The sequence below is a fragment of the Xyrauchen texanus genome, chromosome 36, assembly GCF_025860055.1.
Source record: "Xyrauchen texanus isolate HMW12.3.18 chromosome 36, RBS_HiC_50CHRs, whole genome shotgun sequence".
NCBI classification, from domain to species: Eukaryota; Metazoa; Chordata; class Actinopteri; order Cypriniformes; family Catostomidae; genus Xyrauchen; species Xyrauchen texanus.
The window spans coordinates 33672085-33691367 of record NC_068311.1 but is presented as its reverse complement, the minus strand read 5'-3'; the positions used below and the strand labels follow the sequence as shown (position 1 = coordinate 33691367).

Sequence of the window (19283 nt, the reverse complement as noted above, 5' to 3'; positions counted from 1 at the left end):
TTTGTTTGTTTTGGTCATGTTGCCGTATGTGCTTGGCCCCTGATAATAGATGCTTGGTGCTATATTTTGGGGCCAATCACTGAAATTGCGTAGGCACCTATTGTAATTGTAGTGTTCTTTATATTCTTCTTCTTATTCTGCCAATGAGTCTATTGCAGCTCATAGAACTGTATGCAGGAAAGTTGTGAAATTTGGCACACGGATAGAGGACAGCCTTAACATTAACTGGAGCAAATTTGGAGTCTCTAACTCAAACCCTCTAGTGCCACCAACTGCTCACAATGTCACACATTTATGCTAATAACTTTTGAAACGTAAATGCTAGAATCAAAAGATTCCTTGGCTCCCTATGTAATTTTCCATCTTGAAAATGTATCCACCATTTTGAATTTTTTTAAAACATACTTTTTCAAACTCCTCCTAGACCGTTCGTCCAATTTGCATGCAAATGTAATCAGTTCATCTTCAGAACAAGCTGACAAAAATGTATGGAATTCAAGTTGATTAGTCAAACATTTCCCGAATATAGAGCATGCCAAATTGGACGTGAGGCTGTATCTCCGCAATGCTTCAGCGTATTCCCACCAAACTTGGTGTGTGTTATGACAACTATGACTTGAGGGAACCTACACAGTTTTGGCACAGCGCCACCTAGTGATCATGAGATATTCAAAAAAGCATATTTTTGCTTATAACTTCTGAATGGTATAAGCTAAAATTACAAATGTATTATTAGATTAGTCTTTTTAGATTCTGTGCGGGATATAGAGTCGAATGATGCCAAATTTTCCTATGTTGCCCATTTTTAATTTTGTTGTAAAATGCTTTATTTTTCAAATGGTTTGACATATCCTTACAAAACTTGTTATGTGTCATTGGGACAATGCCTTGAAGGTACTCAAAACTTTTTGGGACAGCATTTATAAAATGCTAATAACTTCTGATTGCTTTGTGCTATTGTCATGACACCAGTCTTGGTAGATTCGTTGGGTCATGCTGAGAATGAGGATACCATTTATGCCATGATTGATCAAACTTCCTGTCTGCAATTTTGAACTCCTTTACAAACATACTTTTTCGAACTCCTCCTAGAGCGTTTGTCAGATTTTAACCAAAATCGAATCAGACCACTTTCGGACCATGCTGACAATACGTTTTGGATTTTGTGTTGATGGATCAAACCATTTTAGTTTAACAAGTTTAGTTTTTAGTTAAAGCAATGAAATTGATGGCATGGTGCCAGAATGGTTTTCAGGCTCTATCTCGGCAACACTTTGGCGTATTAACATGCGTATTATATGTGTCATCATGACAGCACCTTGACTACACTATATCAATTTGGTGACAGCACCACCTGTTGATAAAAAATTTATAAGCTTTTATGTCCCAATGCAATTGATAGTATTCATAGTTTTTCAACCATTTTTGCCTAAAATCATGACCAGATTGCTTTAATTAATTTTAATTCTTTTTTTGCCATTGTTATACCTAATAATATTTGATGTGCTTGGCCCCTTAATTGCTGCTTGCAGCTATATTTAGGGCCACAATAGGCACCTATTGTGTTTGTTAGTGTTTTTTGTATAATTCTTCTTCTTCTATATATTGTTCCTATGGCAGCCCAAAAAAGCTATGAAATTTTGCACACAGGTAGAGGACAGACTGAAGTGCTTCCATGGTCTTTATCTCAAACAGTTCAAGGTTTCACTCATGTTAATGCTAATAACTTTTAACAGTAAGTCCTAGAGACAAAATTATTTCCCCCTGATTCCTGAGCTCACGCCGAGTCAAAAGCAATGCATGGATTAATTTTCCGCCCAACTAGATTTTCCGCTGTTTTGAATTTTTCAGAAAAAACTATTTTTCGAACTTATAATGTATGTTGAAATGTATGTGCATCACCTGGAGACAAAATGCTGCATTTTACAAACGCTTTGTCGTATCGTTACGAAACTCAGTAGGCTACGTGTCATCGGCACAATGCCCTGAAGGTGCTCAACAAGTTTCAGAACAGTGCTTGCTTGTGGTCAAAAAATATTACGAAACATATAAAATTGCTAATAACTTTTTAGAATTTTCGCCTATTGGTGTGAAACCAGTCTTGATAGATTCCTTGGGTCAAACCAAGTTTAACAATACCACATTTGTCATGGTCGGTCAAACTTCCTGTCGGACATTATTTATTTACTTGAAAACCTACTTGTGGCAGGGCGGAGGGTGGGGCCGGGTCTGATGCTACACACCCGGCCCCTAATCAGGCTAATCAAGCCTCTGAGAGGGATAAGGGCCGACTGGAGACGGCTGTGCGACAGAGAGAGAGAGAGAGAGAGACTTACGGGCAACTGCCAGACACCTGTGTGTGTTTGTGTCTATTTGGTTCAGTTTATTATTAAACTATTATTTATATTGCCAAGCCGGTTCTCGCCTCCTCCTTTCCCTTTAATCCCTTTACTTTTTTTCAGCTCCTCCCACAGCGATAATCAAATTTTCACAGCCCAGAACAGTTAATAAATGAACTCCTGACTCACTGCACTGCATTTCTTTACTCTTAGTCATCTCTCACCTCAAAATAACAAATGTTCGGAATACTATCCCTTTAACTGGCACTCCCCTTTTTTTTAGCATTTACCAGAAAATTAAATTTTCAACTTTACTGTTGAATGCTTGGGACTAGAGACCTAATTTTGGTAAAGTAAAATAAGTACTAAAACGGCAAATTTCTAAGAATTATTGTAATCGCAGTACCAAATGTGGCCACACGATGAAATCAGAACTCCATTGGTGCAAGAGTGAAAAGTAATTCCAGAAACACCAACATGATGACGCATTATTTTAATGCAAAACATTATATAAAATTCATTACAGATTATAATTATTATAAATATATTTATAATAATAAATATAATTACATTACAGATTATAATTATATGCGCTCTTGCCGGTTTGGCATTTATTACTCCTCAAACTGTGTGGGACTTATTCCAAAGTTTTCAAATCTAGCTAGATTGTACTTTTTGGCATAGATCCATTGAAAGAAACATCTAAAATGTTTGTCTCCAATCTGTCACCAGAAATGGAAGCTCACAGTCTAATGGTCAGAGGTGGGTAGTAACGCGTTACATTTACTCCGTTACATTCACTTGAGTAGCTTTTAGGGAAAAAATTTACTTTTAGATTAGGTTCAAAAGTGGGTACTTTTTACTCTCACTCAAGAACATTTCTAATAATATTTTTGTACTTTTACTTCTTTACAATGGGTGGCATTTCTGTGACATGGTGATTAGCATTTTCAGGGTGATTCTGTATATATGGGCTCATTTTAAGTGTACATTTTAAAATATGCAGCAATACATCAGGGCGCATTGTCCTGCATCCCGAATGTCATAAGCAGTATTTACATATTTACCCCAAGCCCATGCGGGGATACTGGAAACTATTGCAGCTACTTTGGGCAGAATAACTGTATAAATCCATGTAAAAATCCATGTTAAGTGTAAATGCCTTTTGCTCTGCCAATCGCATTATAGAACAGACAGCATTTCACAGGCTGCGTACTCTGTGTTTAGGGAGCAGAGGTACAGCTGTACAGAACTAATGATCTAAATTCTTTTGACACTGAAAACAGTAACTACACTGAATGAACAACTATCTATGAAATAGCAAAAGTAGGCATTAATAAAACATGATCTTGCTTTGGTTTATATTTCCTTGTGGGACATTGTTCACATTTTCACTGTAATAATTACTAGAACATTTTCCAAAACTCTCTTCTTTTTGACAAATTCATCCAGATCTGTCAAGAGCCCAAGAGTTAGTTCACCCCAAAAATGAAAATTCTCATCATTTACTCACCCTTATGCCATCCCAGATGTGTATGACGTACTTTCATCTGCTAAACTCAAATGAAGATTTTTAGAACAATGTATCAGCTCTTTTAGTCCATAAAGTGCAAGTGAATGGGTGCCAACATTTTAAAGCTCAAAAACATCCCATAAGTCAGCATAAAAGTAATCCATTAAACTCCAGTGGTTAAATCCATATCTTCAGAAGTGATGTGAAATGAGAATGTGTGGATGAGAAACAGATCACTTTCATATTCTTCAAGTGTTTTTGGTGATTCGCATTCTTCTCTGCATATCACCCCCTGCTGGCCTGGGAGAAATATTGATCTGTTTCTCACCCACACCTATCATATCACTTCTGAAGATATGGATTTAACCACAGGAGTCATATGGATTACTATTATGGTGCCTGAATTTGCATTTGGAGCATTAAAGGGTAACTAAACACCTGCTCAGAGTCTGACTCCACCCACTAGAAATATTTGAAAATGCTGGGAAAGTGGGCAGACCCCGGCGGGGATAGAGGGAACGAACCGAGTGCGGGGCTGAGCGGGGGGCACCTGAGACTCGTAGTGACGGATTAATTGACAGCTGCTGTCAGACTCTGTTATTATTATTCCTCACACGGTCGCAAGACGACATGTACATGAATCTGGCGTGGTGAGCTGGAACCTGCTTACGTCAGCTGTCACCGCTTACATCACGAAGTACCGCAACAGCCAATAGGAAAATTCAACTGCAGTAGCCACCGTTCAACCTGAAGAGGGCAGCACTCAGACGTTTTTACACCATATATTGTAGAATTAAAACACTTTATACACAAATGTCAAAAAAATTACTTGAATCAGTGACCAGTACTAATAAAGCCCCATGCTTACAGATCATTAACTAAAAAAAGTTGGTTTAGGGTTTAGTTACCCTTTAAAAAACATGTCACATGTGTACTGACCTACAGAGCTGAAATATTCTTCTAAAAAATGTTATGTGAGTTCTACAGAACAAAGGAAGTCACTTGAGTACTCTTTTTAATTGGATGCTTTCTTACTCTTTAATCAAGTAACTATTTATGTTAGCACTTTTACTTCAACTTGAGTAATTATTTTTTGAAGTAATTGTACTTTTACTTGAGTACCGTTTTTGGCTACTCTACCCACCTCTGACAATGGTGGCCTTAGGCTCTCTATCCAAACATACACTAGGATGACATCACTGTTCTGGAATGAGCAAGGCCAACCCCTGTAACCATAGAAATGTCATACCAATGGCTACATGACCTGTCAAACAAATCTTGACTAGTAATCCATTGGCTGCATCTATTCACTGAAACAGCCAATGCACATTTTGGAGAGGTCATGGAGCCTTTGATCTGGTTTGATTGACAGCTCTGCCTGTGAATTACAGAGAGAGACTCATGGGTGGGCTCAAACAACGTGGACGCTTCACCGGAATAGCGGAGACCTCGTGACCTCGATGCAGATTTATGAAATTAGTTTTATAATCAATATTTTATTGATAATAGACATTTTAATTTACATGATGACTCAAGAAATGGATGATCAGTCAGTTTTTTCCTCAAATTTTTGCTGTAAAATGGTCAAGTCTACTTTCAATTGTGGACATTTACATTGTATGCTTGAATTTCCTGCAATCATCTGATTGGATCAAAACCGGAAGATAAAAATGATAAGTAATACCCCTCACATGTTGCATGTTTTAAAATCCACTCTTTGAGTTTTTTAATGAATTTTGGTAATGTCATTCAGATCGCAAAACAGTGGGCATATTTCGAAGCTAGAGACTTTTAGCTTTCGAACAATATAAGGTTTGTCAAGATTAAAGTCAGATATGAAGGTATTATAGTCCAATAAACATACAGTTTAAGTGAGAAGTTTACATACACCTTTGCCAAATACATTTAAACACAGTTTTTCACAATTCCTGACATTTAATCGTAGAAAACATGCCCTGTCTTTGATTTTATTCAGCTTTCATTTCTTTCATCACATTCCCAGTGGATCAGAAGTTTACATACCCTTGTATGTTTGGAAGCCTTGTTTAACTTGGGTCAAATGTTTTGGGGATCCTTCCACAAGCTTCTCACAATAAGTTGCTGGAATTTTGGCCCATTCCTCCAGACAGAACTGGTGTAAATGAGTCAGGATTGTAGGCCTCCTTCCCAGGGGCGTAGCACCAAATTTTGGGCCCTGGGTACAAACCATCTTGCTGGGCCCCCGTACCAAATATGTATGTATAGAAAACTGACTTCTAAGGGGCCCCCCTGCCTCGGGCCCTGGGTACTCGGTACCCTTTACCCCCCCAGGCCGACGCCCCTGCTCCTTGCTCATACACGCTTTTTCAGTTCAGCCCACACATTTTCTATCAGATTGAGGTCAGGGCTTTGTGATGCCCGCTCCAATACCTTGACTTTGTTGAAGCCATTTTGCCACAACTTTGGAGGTATGCTTGGGGTCATTGTCCATTTGGAAGACCCATTTGCAAACGAGCTTGCTTCAATATATCCCCAAAATGTCCTGCCTCATGATGCCATCTATTTTGTGTAGTGCACCAGTCCCTCCTGCAGCAAAGCACCCCCACAACATGATGCTGCCTCCCCCATACTTCATGGTTGGGGTGGTGTTCTTCGGCTTGCAAGCCTCACCCTTTTTCCTCCAAACATAACGATGGTCATTATGTGTTTCTTTTCTGAGCGAAATGATGCGTGGTCCCATGGTGTTTATACGCGCATACTGTTGTTTGTACAGATGAACATGGTACATTCAGGCGTTTGGAAATTGCTCCCAAGGATGAACCAGATGTGGAGGTCCACAATTTATTTCTGAGGTCTTGTATGATTTCTTTAGATTTTCCCATGATGTCAAACAAAGAGGCACAGAGTTTGAAGATTGGTCTGAAAATACATCCACAGGTACACCTTCAATTGATGGCAATTAGCCTATCAGAAGCTAATTTGCTAATTGCCTAAAAGCTTGACATAATTTTCTGGAATTTTACAAGCTGCTTAAAGGCAGTTAACCCACTGTATGTAAATAATTGTTGGAAAAATGACCCATGTCATGCACATAGTAGATGTCCTAAACGACTTGCCAAAACTATAATTTGCTAATATTAAATCTGTGGAATGGTTAAAAAATTAGTTTTAATGACTTTAGCTTAAGTGTACGTAAACTCCTGACTTCAACTGTAAAAAACAAACTAAAAAAGCATATAAAATTTAATGTATTTACATTTTTTATTATGAAATGAAAAAATAGTTCACATCTATCTGAGTGTGTACTTTGATAAAATAATTGAAATATGATAAGACGTATCATGCTGCATCAAGGCTTATTTTGTAATCAAATCATAATGTTTCTAAATATGCTAATAACTTTTTATCATTTTAGTCTATTGTCATTGATAGACTCTTTGGCTAATGCCAAGAAAAATGTATATTACATTACAAGTGATTCTGTTAATTGCTTTTCGAGCAGTTTGCCTAAAATCTTCACAAATATGCGATTTTCACAACTTTTTGCTACTATCAGTGCTTGGCCTCGATAATTGCTGCTTGCAGCTATATTTATTATTGTTATTATTATTCTGTTTATGGTTCCTATGGCCAGGGTTGGGAGGGTTACTTTTGAAATATATTCCACTAAAAATGACATAATACATGTTGTAAAATGTAATTCCATTAGATTACTCAAGGTCAGTAACATATTGTAAATACTTTGGATTACTTCTTCAGCACTGGTAGATTTTTGTCAATTGTTTTGACTATAAAAACTCGGTCAGTACAGTAAGACAAAATACACATGTTAAAAATACATTCTTTGAAAAACCAGAACTTAGAAAACAGTGTTGTTTCTAAAACAAGATTAATCAAACTGATCTTTTTTAAGGATTTTTAAATATTTTTACAGGAAAATGATACAAAAAGTTATTATCAAGAATGTGATTTTTTGCCCTAATATAAAAGGTTTTACTAGATTAGATAAATTATGATCTAATGTGAATTTTCTTGATAAAAAAATATGATAATGTCTGGTAACATGTGCATGTACAATGGCTAGAAATAACATTTTAGCTTAGCATAATGCTGACAATTTACCCAAGGTTAATTTCTAATTCTTCTTCTCCAAACTTACTTCAAACGTACTTCTCTGTAAGTGTTTCACTGCTGTTCACATGCACTTTGGATTGCATAATTTATATTTATTAAAAAAACATACTTTTTCGAATCCGTCCTAGGCCGTTTGTCTGATTTGTACATAAACGTATGTGCTTCATCTGGGGACACTCAGGGCAAAAAGTTATTTAAAGAATTTTGATAGACTAAAACAGATATAAACAGATATAAAAAACAGCTATTTTTGCTTATAACTTTTGAACAGTTTGTACAAAATTCACGAAACTTGTCTCTTTACATTCAGTGCAACATACCGAGTCAAACAATACAATTTCTCATGACGGGCATTTTTGGTGTTGGCTATTTCTCATTTTGTTGTAAAATGCTGTATTATACAAACGCATTGGCCTATCGATATGAAATTTTGCATGTGTCATCAGCATTATTCCCTGAAGGAGTCTAAGAGATTTGGGGCCAGTGCCACCTAGTGGCCAAAAAAAGTAATAATATAACTTGATATATAATATAAAATGTGAATTTATAACTTTTAATGGCGCTGGTCTATTTTCGTGAGACTCATTATGTTCCTGAGGACAATACCATATTTGCAATTGTTTGCCTTATTGGCTGTTGCCATTTTAAAATTAGTTCCAAAACTACTTTAGCGAATTGCTTCTAGGCCATTCGTCTGATCGGAATGAAACCACCACCAGTAGAATAGCTGTAAGCAAGTTCTTTGATATAGGGAAGAACATGGCAACATTTTTATTCTAAGAGCCAAAAACACGCAGATGATTTAAGTTGTTTCCACTTTTTCGTAAATTGATATAACTCTTTAACAGAATGAGATATTTTCACCAAATTTGACACTTATATAAGAGCTCAATCTGAGAACATATACAAAAAGTTGTGTGGCTTGGCCACTTGACTTGGTGGTGCTATAACAGTAAACTGTTATAAAGTGGATGTAACTACGGAACCATTGGTCCAATTGACTTTAAAATTTGCATGCAGTCACTTATATATAAGAACATGTTTGCCATTGGCCAATCATCATCAAATTGGATGGTGAGCATGTCAGACAAGGCTGTATTTTGGTTATGGTTTGGCCTATTAAAATGAAACTTGGTGCGTGTGATAGCTATCATACCCTGATGGTACTTGATCAGTTTCAGAACAGTGCCACCTATTGGTCAAGTAATATGAAAAACAGCTTTCATTGCTAATAGTGTGGCATAAAATCATGAATAATTTGGCCTATAATCTAATAATTTGGCCTATGTTCATGAGACTGGTCTCTTGTGTTATGGTTATGACAATGATGCCAAATATTTCCCATGGTCTGCCCTATTGCCTGTCCACCATTCTGAATTTCATTGAAATTATATTTTTCTAACTCCTCCAACAGCATTCATCTGATCTTGACATGAAATTTGACATCATGATTCTTTGTTTGCTCAAGCTGCAGCTATTGCCTGGTTACCCACTAAAGCTAAGCAGGTTTGAGCCTGGCCAGTACCTGGATGGGAGACCTCCTGGGGAAAACCAAGATTGCTGCTGGAAGAGGTATTAGGGAGGCCAGCAGGGGGTGCTCACCCTATGGTCTGTGTGGGTCCTAATGCCCCAGTATAGTGACGGGGACACTATACTGTAAAAAAAAAAAAAAAAAAAAAAGCACCGTCTTTCGGATGGGACGTTAAACTGAGGTCCTGACTCTCTGGGGGTCATTAAAAATCCCTAGGGGCACTTTCTTGTAAAGAGTAGGGGTTTAACCCCTGGTGTCCTGGCCAAATTCCCCCATTGGCCTCTATCTATCATGGCCTCCTAATAATCTCCATCCCTGAATTGGCTACATCACTCTACCATCTCCTCTCCACCAATAGCTGGTGTGTGGTGTGTGGTGGGTATTCTGGCGCACTATGGCTGCCGTTGCATCATCCAGGTGGATGCTGCACACTGGTGGTGGTTGAGGAGATTCCCCCCTATACTATATAAAGCGCTTTGAGTTTGAGAAAAGCGCTATATAAATGTAAGTTGTTGTTGTTGTTGTTGTTGTCAAGCTGCCTATGATGGGCTTGACCCCGGTCTTGCTGCTGGTGGAACATGACCAATTCAGCTATTAGACATGGTTATCAAAGGCCGATCAGAATGAAACAAGGTGGACAAATTTGACTCTTTTCCGGAGAGGTTTTTAAAAAACAATTACATTTAAATTGGCCACCGGTTGATGCTGTTACATTTTACGTGATGCCAAAAAGAATCTGAGGCTGTATCTTTTCAACGCTTTGTTTAATCGACATGAAACTTTATATTGTGCCAATTTAACCACCACCTGACAATAGCATATAAATTTGGTCACAATACCACCTATTGATCAAAAGTTAAATTAAATTCTATTACATTATAAGTAAGTTGGTTTTTAAACCGCTTTGAATATAAGATTTTCAGCTGTCACATTTTCTACTATTGATCAGCTTGGCCTCGGATTTGCTTCTTGGCCCAGGCCAAGCAGCTGGGACCCTATTGTAATTGTACTGATTTATTTTTCTTGCACATTGTTTTCCTGCCCAAGTGTCTGGGCATCAGAGACCATAAATTGTGGAGACACCAAATTTGGTAGGATGATCCCAAATCCCCCCACTACTCAGGCGCACAAACGCACATTCACCTGACCCTAGGTGGCGCTATAATAAACGCTTTTACGTTTGGCTCATATCTCTGCAACTGTAAGGGCTATAATTTAAATTCTTACAAAGCCCTACAAAATGTATATCTCTTGGCCATGGCCTGATAATGACTAAATAGAATGTATCTTGTGAGTGCAATTTTCAAACTTAACACAATTTCTACACATGAACAAGAGAACACTCTGAGGTTACATAATGAGTTTCATTCATTTTTTATTCTAGGGGGCACTATAGCTATTTTTGCAACTGTGCAAAGCAGGAAAAATGATACAAAAATAGCTGTCCACAGGATCTTTTCTGTCAAATTTGTTTGTTTTGGTCATCTCACCATATGTGATTGGCCCCAGACAATAGTCGCTTGCGGCTATATTTCTTCTTATTTTTTTCTGCCTTTAAAGTGTCTGGGCATCAGAGACCGTAAGTCGTACAGATCCCAAACTTGGCAGGATGGTTCCAAATCCCCCCCACTAATCAGGCACCCACACACACATCCATCAGACACTAGGTGGCGCTATAATAAGCACCTTTACATTTGTGTTCATATCTCTGCAACCGTAAGGGCTAGGATCAAAATTATTTTGGATGGCAGAGGGTTATGGAAATTACTATGAATTTCCATTCCTACAAGAAAACTTTTTTATCATGTATATTTTTTTGAAAACCTACTTTTTTCTAACTCATCCTAGCCCGTTTGTCTGATTCATATAAAGCTTGGTATATATCATCTATAGATCCTCCAGACAAAAAGTTGATGTCAAATCATTCTGAAGATACAATCAAATATGTTTTGGACTGTGGCCCATAATAACTAATTGGCCTGAATCTTCTGAGCACAATTTTCAAAATTAACAATACTTAGTATAGATGCACAAAATAGGTAACATGCAAAATTTGGTATAACATATAACATAAGAAATAGCTATTTTTACAGCTGTAATTGATCCTGTACATAAATAGGCTGTTTTACTTTTTGTCCACCAGAGGGAGCCACACGATAATAAATGCTAATGTGTGAACGGCTTGTAACGCAACTTAAAAAATAAGCTGTTCCCGGACTTCCTAGGTTTCCTATTAAAGCCTGTAGATTGATTTTAATGCGAAGGGAGCGGGTCGCTTTTGCCGGGAAAATCCAAAAGGATGTGACGTTTACGTGCGCTCCCGAGAGCCTTGCCTCAGACAGTAGCACCTCTTCCTTTATTCAACAGCAAACAGTCTGCAACACTAGGTAACGTTATCTTAGAGATGGAATCCAGCAAACGGCCGGCTCCCAGCAATCTATTATTATAAAACAATAGCGCATCAATATTTCAAAATGACAGTTGTGATGGAATCACATCAATACTGAATTGTGTCAACATGTTTATAATGTACAGTCTATTTTATAAACCGCTACTGTCATCCACCAAATTTAGCTAACAGCTATTGATAATCAGGCTAGCTAGCTAACGCAGACATAGGCATCATATCAATGCAGTCAGTGTATCATGCAAAGGAAAGTGATTACTTCAAACTACAGTCTTGCATAGTCAGACCTACAGTATATCCACACTATGTTTTAGCCCTGTTCCAGCACTGGAGACTCAAATATAATATACAGTCTCAAAGTTTGTAGTAATTTAATGATGCTACCTCATCTGTCAGCATGATGCCGGTGAATCACGTTCAGTGTCTTTGTACGTTACGTCATTGTTTTGGTCGATGCCCGCGTCCCTATGGAGTGTGTGCGTGATCATGAGCAACATGTAGCTGCTGCAGATCATTTAATGGCCACAGGTGTCGTTAATAACAAGTGTTTCTGAATCTTACATACTGCACCTTTAATGAAGAAAGGTAATAAGCAGACATAAGCCATAGATCTCTTTTTGGAAATGAATACAAAGGCTGAGGGATAGATTTAAACCCTATTCGGACAGGATTCGTTTTATGTGGATGTGGGGAAATTTACAGAAAATATACAGTATGTTTTAACTACTATAAAACGCTCTGAAATAATAAGCCTTGGTGAAATTAATAGCCTACAAACTGACACATTGGTAAAAAGCCTGTAAATCAGCACTTTTCAGCGATGTTGGTTAACAAGATGCCATAAAATGTAAGACATGCTTTATGCTGCTGAGTTCAATCCAATAACCTACGTAAGATTCGAGTTGGGCACTCTGTCTCATTTTTCAAAACTGTTTGCATCCATATGACCAAAGTAAGTTCATAGGTGTTGCTTCTTCCCTGAATACAATTGAATATGGTAATATTGCGATTGTAGTTTGTGTGTATCAACCACACGCAATTTGGCTCCAAATGAAACTACCATCCCAAAATTCATTCACAAACTCACGCACCTAGGCATAGTAACGGGACAGTTTCTTTGTAAAATGTCAACAAACAGTATGAAAGTCCAGCTCGCTTTGGGAATAACAGCTGAAAATAATAACGAGACAGGAGAGATGTGGGTGATGTTTTATCAGACAAATTTCAAGTAGGTGATACTTGTACTAGCAAAGTAAACATATGGACCAGCAGATATGAGATGCTTGAGTTGAGTTTTTAAAATCAAACTTAAGAATTTTAAAGACCTTTTTCAAGACCTGAACAATTAAAATTGATACTGTACCCCATCCCAAAACAAACCAACACAATCTCAAAATAAATCATGTATTACAGTCTCTTAGTCTCTCTTAAAAGGCAGGGGCACAGATTCAAGATGGCCTCAACATTGCTTATCAGTAAAATAGGGTAGGCTGAATGCAAGTTTTAAATACTCAAGATAAGTTTTCCACATTAAAATTGGTTTATGTACCATTATATAAATACAAATTAGAGGTCGACAAATAATGGATTTTTAGTAGCCTATATTTTATGTTCTTCAGCTTTCCTTCCTGTGATGGGGAGGGCCAGACAGAGGCTAAAATTGTCCTAATTGGATTCAATTCCTGATGCAGTTTGCAGTTATGGTGCAACCAATATACCAATAACTAGTAATAAAAAATAAAAAAGATTTGATTTATAGTGCGAAACTTTTAACTTCAAAGGCTGAAATACACTGGGGACTCTTATTTTGAAATGTGTGTGCTTCACTGCTTCCAGCAGCTTATTCAAACGGATAAGGGAAATAAAACGGGAACTTTTACAATGATCTACAGCATATTACAATATAAACAATTAAAAGTAAACAATGTTATATTTCATCAACACTATAACATCATCATCATCAACAGTTGATCATTAGTGATTGCTTGTCATAAATTCCCAATATAGCTTAATGATTACGAATGGCTGTACAACAGCTGGAAACACTCACAAGCCCCTGGGTTGTTGGAGAAATACAACAGTGCCAATTTCATTTAATATTATTGTGTGTTTATATAGAGCGCTAATGTTTATTTTCTGTCATTTATTTTATTGTGCTTTAAAGAGGTCAGTGTTCATCACCTTTTTATGATGGCAATACAGCCATACTAATATTTGTAATATTTTGGCATTATACAATGTGCTACTGGGTTCCAAAAATTAAGTCGTGAACCTTGTTCATTGGCAAAAAATGTTTAAGTAAAAGTATATGAAGGTAAATAATGCTTTTTATTAGGCTTAGGCTTGTATGTAAAATATAAACATAAAAGTGCATATAAGTGAAAATTATTAGATCTCTTGGGGCATAAAAAATCTTAGATCACACCTAATATTCACAATATGTGCTTTGTGGAGTTTGTTGTCTACTGATTTATTTATTTATTTTAAATATTTTTTTTGTCCACAACATGATCCAAAATTCTTTAAACAACAGCAAAATCCATTGAAGAAAATTTGCGTTTCTCCCTCACACTCTCATTTTCATCCTGTCAAAAAACAAATATGGCGCTACTGTGAATAAGGTCCCAGGTGATTGCTGCTTGGGGCTATATTATATAATTTTTTGACCAACACACAATGAAATGAATTTCATGATTATTCGTATGCACTTAAATGCCTAAGCGGCTTGAACCCTAATTGCTGCTTGCATCTATATTTATTATTATTATTTTTCTGTCTGGGAGTCTATGGCAGCTCATAGAACCGTACATAGGAAAGTTATGAAATTTGGCACACTGATAGAAGACACTCTGAACTATAACTGACCAGAACTTGGTCTCTAACTCAAAATGTCTAATGCCACCAACTGTTAAATGTTGCACTTATGTTTATACTCATAACTTTTGAACCATAAGGCCTAGAATCAAAATTCTTCTTTCCCCTGATTCTTTGGATAATGCCAAGTCAATTTCAGTCTTGCCAGATTTTTCACCATTTAGAATTCTCCAAAAAAACCTACTTTTTCAAACTCCTCCTAGACCGTAAGTTCGAACTGAAAGAAATTTGTCGTGTATCATCTAGAGGCACTGGGGACAAAAAAAATTCTAAAGCTTTTTGATAGACCAAACCGTTCTTGAATAACGCTTCAATGAATTGGACGACAAGCACGCCAATATGGACATGAAGCTATATCTTCTCCATGCTTTACTGTATTGACATGAAACTTGGTATATGTCATAGCCATCATGACTTGAGAACTGAGAACCTTCACAGTTTCGTCACAGCGCCACCTAGTGGTCAGGAGATATGAAAAATTGTAGTTTGAATAGCGATAACTTGACACTGCTCGGATCTTGTGTGTAGGAGTACCAGGAGGGGCTGGTGTTATCCCAGGCTATGGTTCAGTTACAGGGATTGGAGGACTTCCTGGAACTGTTCCAGGGACAGGAGGTAGGCTATACATTTAATCTCAAATACAGATTATGTCAATTTCTCATAGGGGTGGGAATCACATGGTAACTGGCGATACAATATAATATTAATATTTAGGTCTCAATATGATATTATTGTGATTCTTTATTGTGTATAGCCATTCCAAACTATGATAGCATAAAAGCATAAAAGACCTTAATGGCTCCTTATTTCTGTGGTTAGGTCAATGTAGCTAATCTTTCTAAAAAATGTATTGTAGTTTTTATGAATACAATAGTAGCCTAAACACTTTAAAATCATTATTTATTACCACACAGTTTTAATACACAAAAGTACTATAGATTTCACCTAAAAGGTTAGCCTATTTTTATTTGATATTAACATTTTTGTCAAAATACCTCAGTTGATGTTACTGTAAAATCATAATACATTTTAGCAAGTGGGGGTGAATACGTGTAATGTATGATAACTGAATCTTCTAAGGGACTGTTGTTAAACTCCTAGATCGATTTGGCGAAATTATTTCCCATCACCATAATATTAATTTGAAAATTTGTAAATAATAATATTGATATTTGGCATGCAAATATCCATACAATATCCCAAGAAAAAATATCACAATACTTTAACATATCAATATTTTCCCACCTCTACTTTCTCACACCTATTGCTCCTTAGTGATCTCATTATGTTTTTTTTTTTTTATTATTTATTTTTTAGTTTTTCAGTTTTTGTTCAGTTTATAATGTTAAGTAAAAGTGATGCATATTTTCAGGAATCGGAGCTGGCGCGAAACCTCCTAAATATGGTATGGATTTGATACTTTTCCAAGACATTCTTTTTAAGTGCATTGGCAATGTTATGGGAAATAATAAAATAGCTTTTTACTCTAACATTTTTGTATTGATATCATAATCTAGACCAAACTTCTTTAATTTGTAAATATATACAGAATTGTCAATAAGAGTACTATTCAATGAAAGGTTATGCCATTGTTTCCTTAGGAGTGCCTGGAGGTGCAGGGGTACCAGGAGGAGTTCCAGGAGGAGTTCCAGGAGGAGTTCCAGGAGGAGTACCAGGAGGGGTACCAGGTGGAGTACCAGGTGTAGCTCTTTGTCAAGTGCCAATAACTGGTGAAGGAGTTATAACTGCTTCATTCTGGATAGCGTGATTTTGAAATTTTGAGGTTTGAGATTTTGGATCGGTATCAAATGCATAGACTTCAGCATTGTTTCTTAAAGTCAAGAAAAGTCAAGCCATTTTTCTTCCATAATCTAAAGTATTTCCAAGTGAAAAAGGATATTCAAAGACAAAAAATTAGGGGGGCCTGGGTAGCTCAGCTAGTATTGATGGTGACTACGACCCCTGAAGTTGCAAGTTTGAATCCAGGGTGTGCTGAGGGACTCCAGCCAGGTCTCCTAAGCAACCAAATTGACCCGGTTGGTAGGGAGGGTAGAGTCACATGGGGTAACCTCCTCGTGGTGGTGATTAGTGGTTCACGCTCTCAATGGGGTGTGTGGTAAGTAGAGAGTAGCATGAGTCTCCACATGCTGTGAGTCTCCACAGTGTCATGCACAACGAGTCACGTGATAAGATGTGCGGATTGACGGTCTCAGAAGTGGAGGCAACTTGTCCTCCGCCACCCGGATTGAGCTGATTAACCATGCCACCACAAGGACCTACTAAATAGTGGATATTGGGCATGCCAAATTTGGAGAAAAGGGGATCAATTTTTTATTAAAGTGGGGCGGGACTCTACTTTATGAATCCCAATCATTTTTATTCATTTGGAATTTATTAGGATTGTGAAAATCAGTTTTACATACCAGAATGAAGCCAGGTGTTTAGAGGGATTTAAAAAGAGGGATTGGTGGAGACAGTCATAACGGAAAGTCATTTCACAGGAGGAGCAAATAATTTCACTTTGGAATAATGTGTAGGACTGTGTATTAAGAAAGTAAATAGGGTCAATTTTTATTTCAAGTTGAATTTCAGCTAATCAGTTAATGTTTTGTGTTTAAGGGTATCCCGGTGGTGCTAAGGCTCTTAAATACGGTATGCATATTAGCTGATTATTTGGAAAAAAAAATGTTTAAGTGCTTTGAATGTTCTCCTATTAATAATTATACTTTGTCCAGGTTTTGGTGCTGTAGCTGGTGTACCAGGAGGAGTTCCTGGTGCTGTGCCTGGACAGCGACCTGGTAAGCACAAAAGCTTCTCAGTGAGCAGTAATAGAGACTCTTTTGATGATTATGATTGCCCATATTGTACATAAATACAAAAAAATCAGACAAATCTTTTTAACATTGTAGTAGACATTACCTAGCCATGTACAAACCATTATTCCACTTAACAGAGTCTTGTCAAAATCAAGATCAAAATGCCTGTTAACTTATTTTGACAGCAGAAACCCATTTTTTTAATTGTAAACACTTTTCTAGAAAAAATATATGGGTATAGGACTTCAAATGTGTGGAAAGGTAGCTCATGTTCAGTTTATTAGAACAGTTACACCAAGTTTGTTTCAATAATTCATGGCTTCGCTCATATAAAGCTTGCTGCTTTGGGTTGGCAATTAGCTCTTTGTTGGCATGTCAAAGCAGAAAAGTTTGATAATATAATATTTTGTTTCATGCTAATAACATGTTCCCCCATATGTCCAATGGTGTTTGTGCTGTCATTAGGTTGGGGCGGAGTGAGTGGAGTCCCAGGTGGAGTAGGAACAGGAACAGGATATCCATTTGGAGGTGAAATTATTAAAATTACATTTCCGTGGGAATTTGAGAAGGTAAAAGATACTATGAGGTTGCAGGACCAGTTGCTGTTCTAAGTGGGCAGCAACTGGTAGCCAGTGAAGCAAGACAAAGAGAGGTGTAATGTGTGCTCTCTTTGAAGACCAAATGCACTGCCATTATCAGCAATTAGATTTGATCTGTGCATGCAGGAAGCCTAGCTAGAATGTCATTGCAGTAGTCCAGCCTAGAGTTGAATTATTAGTCTAGTCTAAAGATGACAAAAGCCTGCACCAGCAGTTATGCAGCATGCTCTAATAGAAAGGGTGTGATCTTCCAGATGTTGTAGAGCACAAATCTGCATGACATGGCAGTCTTTGCAGTGTGGTCTGGAAAGCTAACTAGGTCATCAAACACCACCTCTAGTTCCTTGCTGGCTTGGATGCTGTTACTTTTGATGAGATGTTCATGCAGCCACAGTGGAATTGTCTGACATAGCAGTGGTAGATAGTCTTTGTGCAGGGGGTTATAGGCCCCAGTGATCTTGTGCATATTAAGAAAAGAAACAGGCCAAAAACTGAACCTTGAGGTACCCCAGTGACTTAGACATCTCTTCCCCACCAAGATACTACATTTTTCACATGTCTGCATCTCCAGATTAAATTAACATAGAATTTTAAATAAAATGTTTACATCATCTAAACATATATTTTATATTTTCACAGGATATGGGACCGGGGCAAAACCACCTAAATACGGTAATGGCTTTTTCATTTTATAGGCACATTAATGTCACGATTTAAGTAGAACTTGTTGCCATAGATGATCTCCATACTGAATCAGAGTTCATAAATGTCACAATCCATCCATGAGCAGGTGTCCCAGGTGGTGTCCCAGGTGGTGTTCCAGGTGGTGTCCCAGGTGGTGTTCCAGGTGGAGTACCTGGAGGTGTACCTGGCGGTGTTCCTGGTGGTTTCCCTGGAGGTCTCTGTTCATTTTTTGTTTTCCAGACAGATGCAAACTCATTGAGTGGCATGTATTATACAGTAAGAGGATGGAGCTGATCTAAAAAGATTGATTGTCTAAAATGTATTTTGTTACAGGGTACCCCGCAGGAGTTAAACCCCCTAAATATGGTGAGAGACATGACCTATATTCCTTTTAATACACTTAACAT

At 37.4% G+C, this 19283-nt stretch overlaps 1 protein-coding gene across 50 annotated transcripts in view; it reads left to right on the top strand.

The window, feature by feature from the left end:
- The window catches only part of LOC127629660 (elastin-like), a 109623-nt gene that overhangs the window by 69298 nt on the left and 21042 nt on the right, over positions 1 to 19283 (top strand). For 45 of the 50 annotated variants that reach the window (XM_052106852.1, XM_052106867.1, XM_052106854.1 and 42 more), the window contains 9 exons: positions 15306 to 15392; positions 16150 to 16182; positions 16379 to 16477; positions 17397 to 17429; positions 17513 to 17575; positions 18059 to 18121; positions 18832 to 18864; positions 18983 to 19090; positions 19210 to 19242. In XM_052106852.1, coding sequence (XP_051962812.1) covers positions 15306 to 15392; positions 16150 to 16182; positions 16379 to 16477; positions 17397 to 17429; positions 17513 to 17575; positions 18059 to 18121; positions 18832 to 18864; positions 18983 to 19090; positions 19210 to 19242 — 552 coding nt within the window. The remainder of the gene's footprint in view (positions 1 to 15305; positions 15393 to 16149; positions 16183 to 16378; positions 16478 to 17396; positions 17430 to 17512; positions 17576 to 18058; positions 18122 to 18831; positions 18865 to 18982; positions 19091 to 19209; positions 19243 to 19283) is intronic. The other 5 variants (XM_052106847.1, XM_052106834.1, XM_052106839.1 and 2 more) reach the window with 3 other exon arrangements.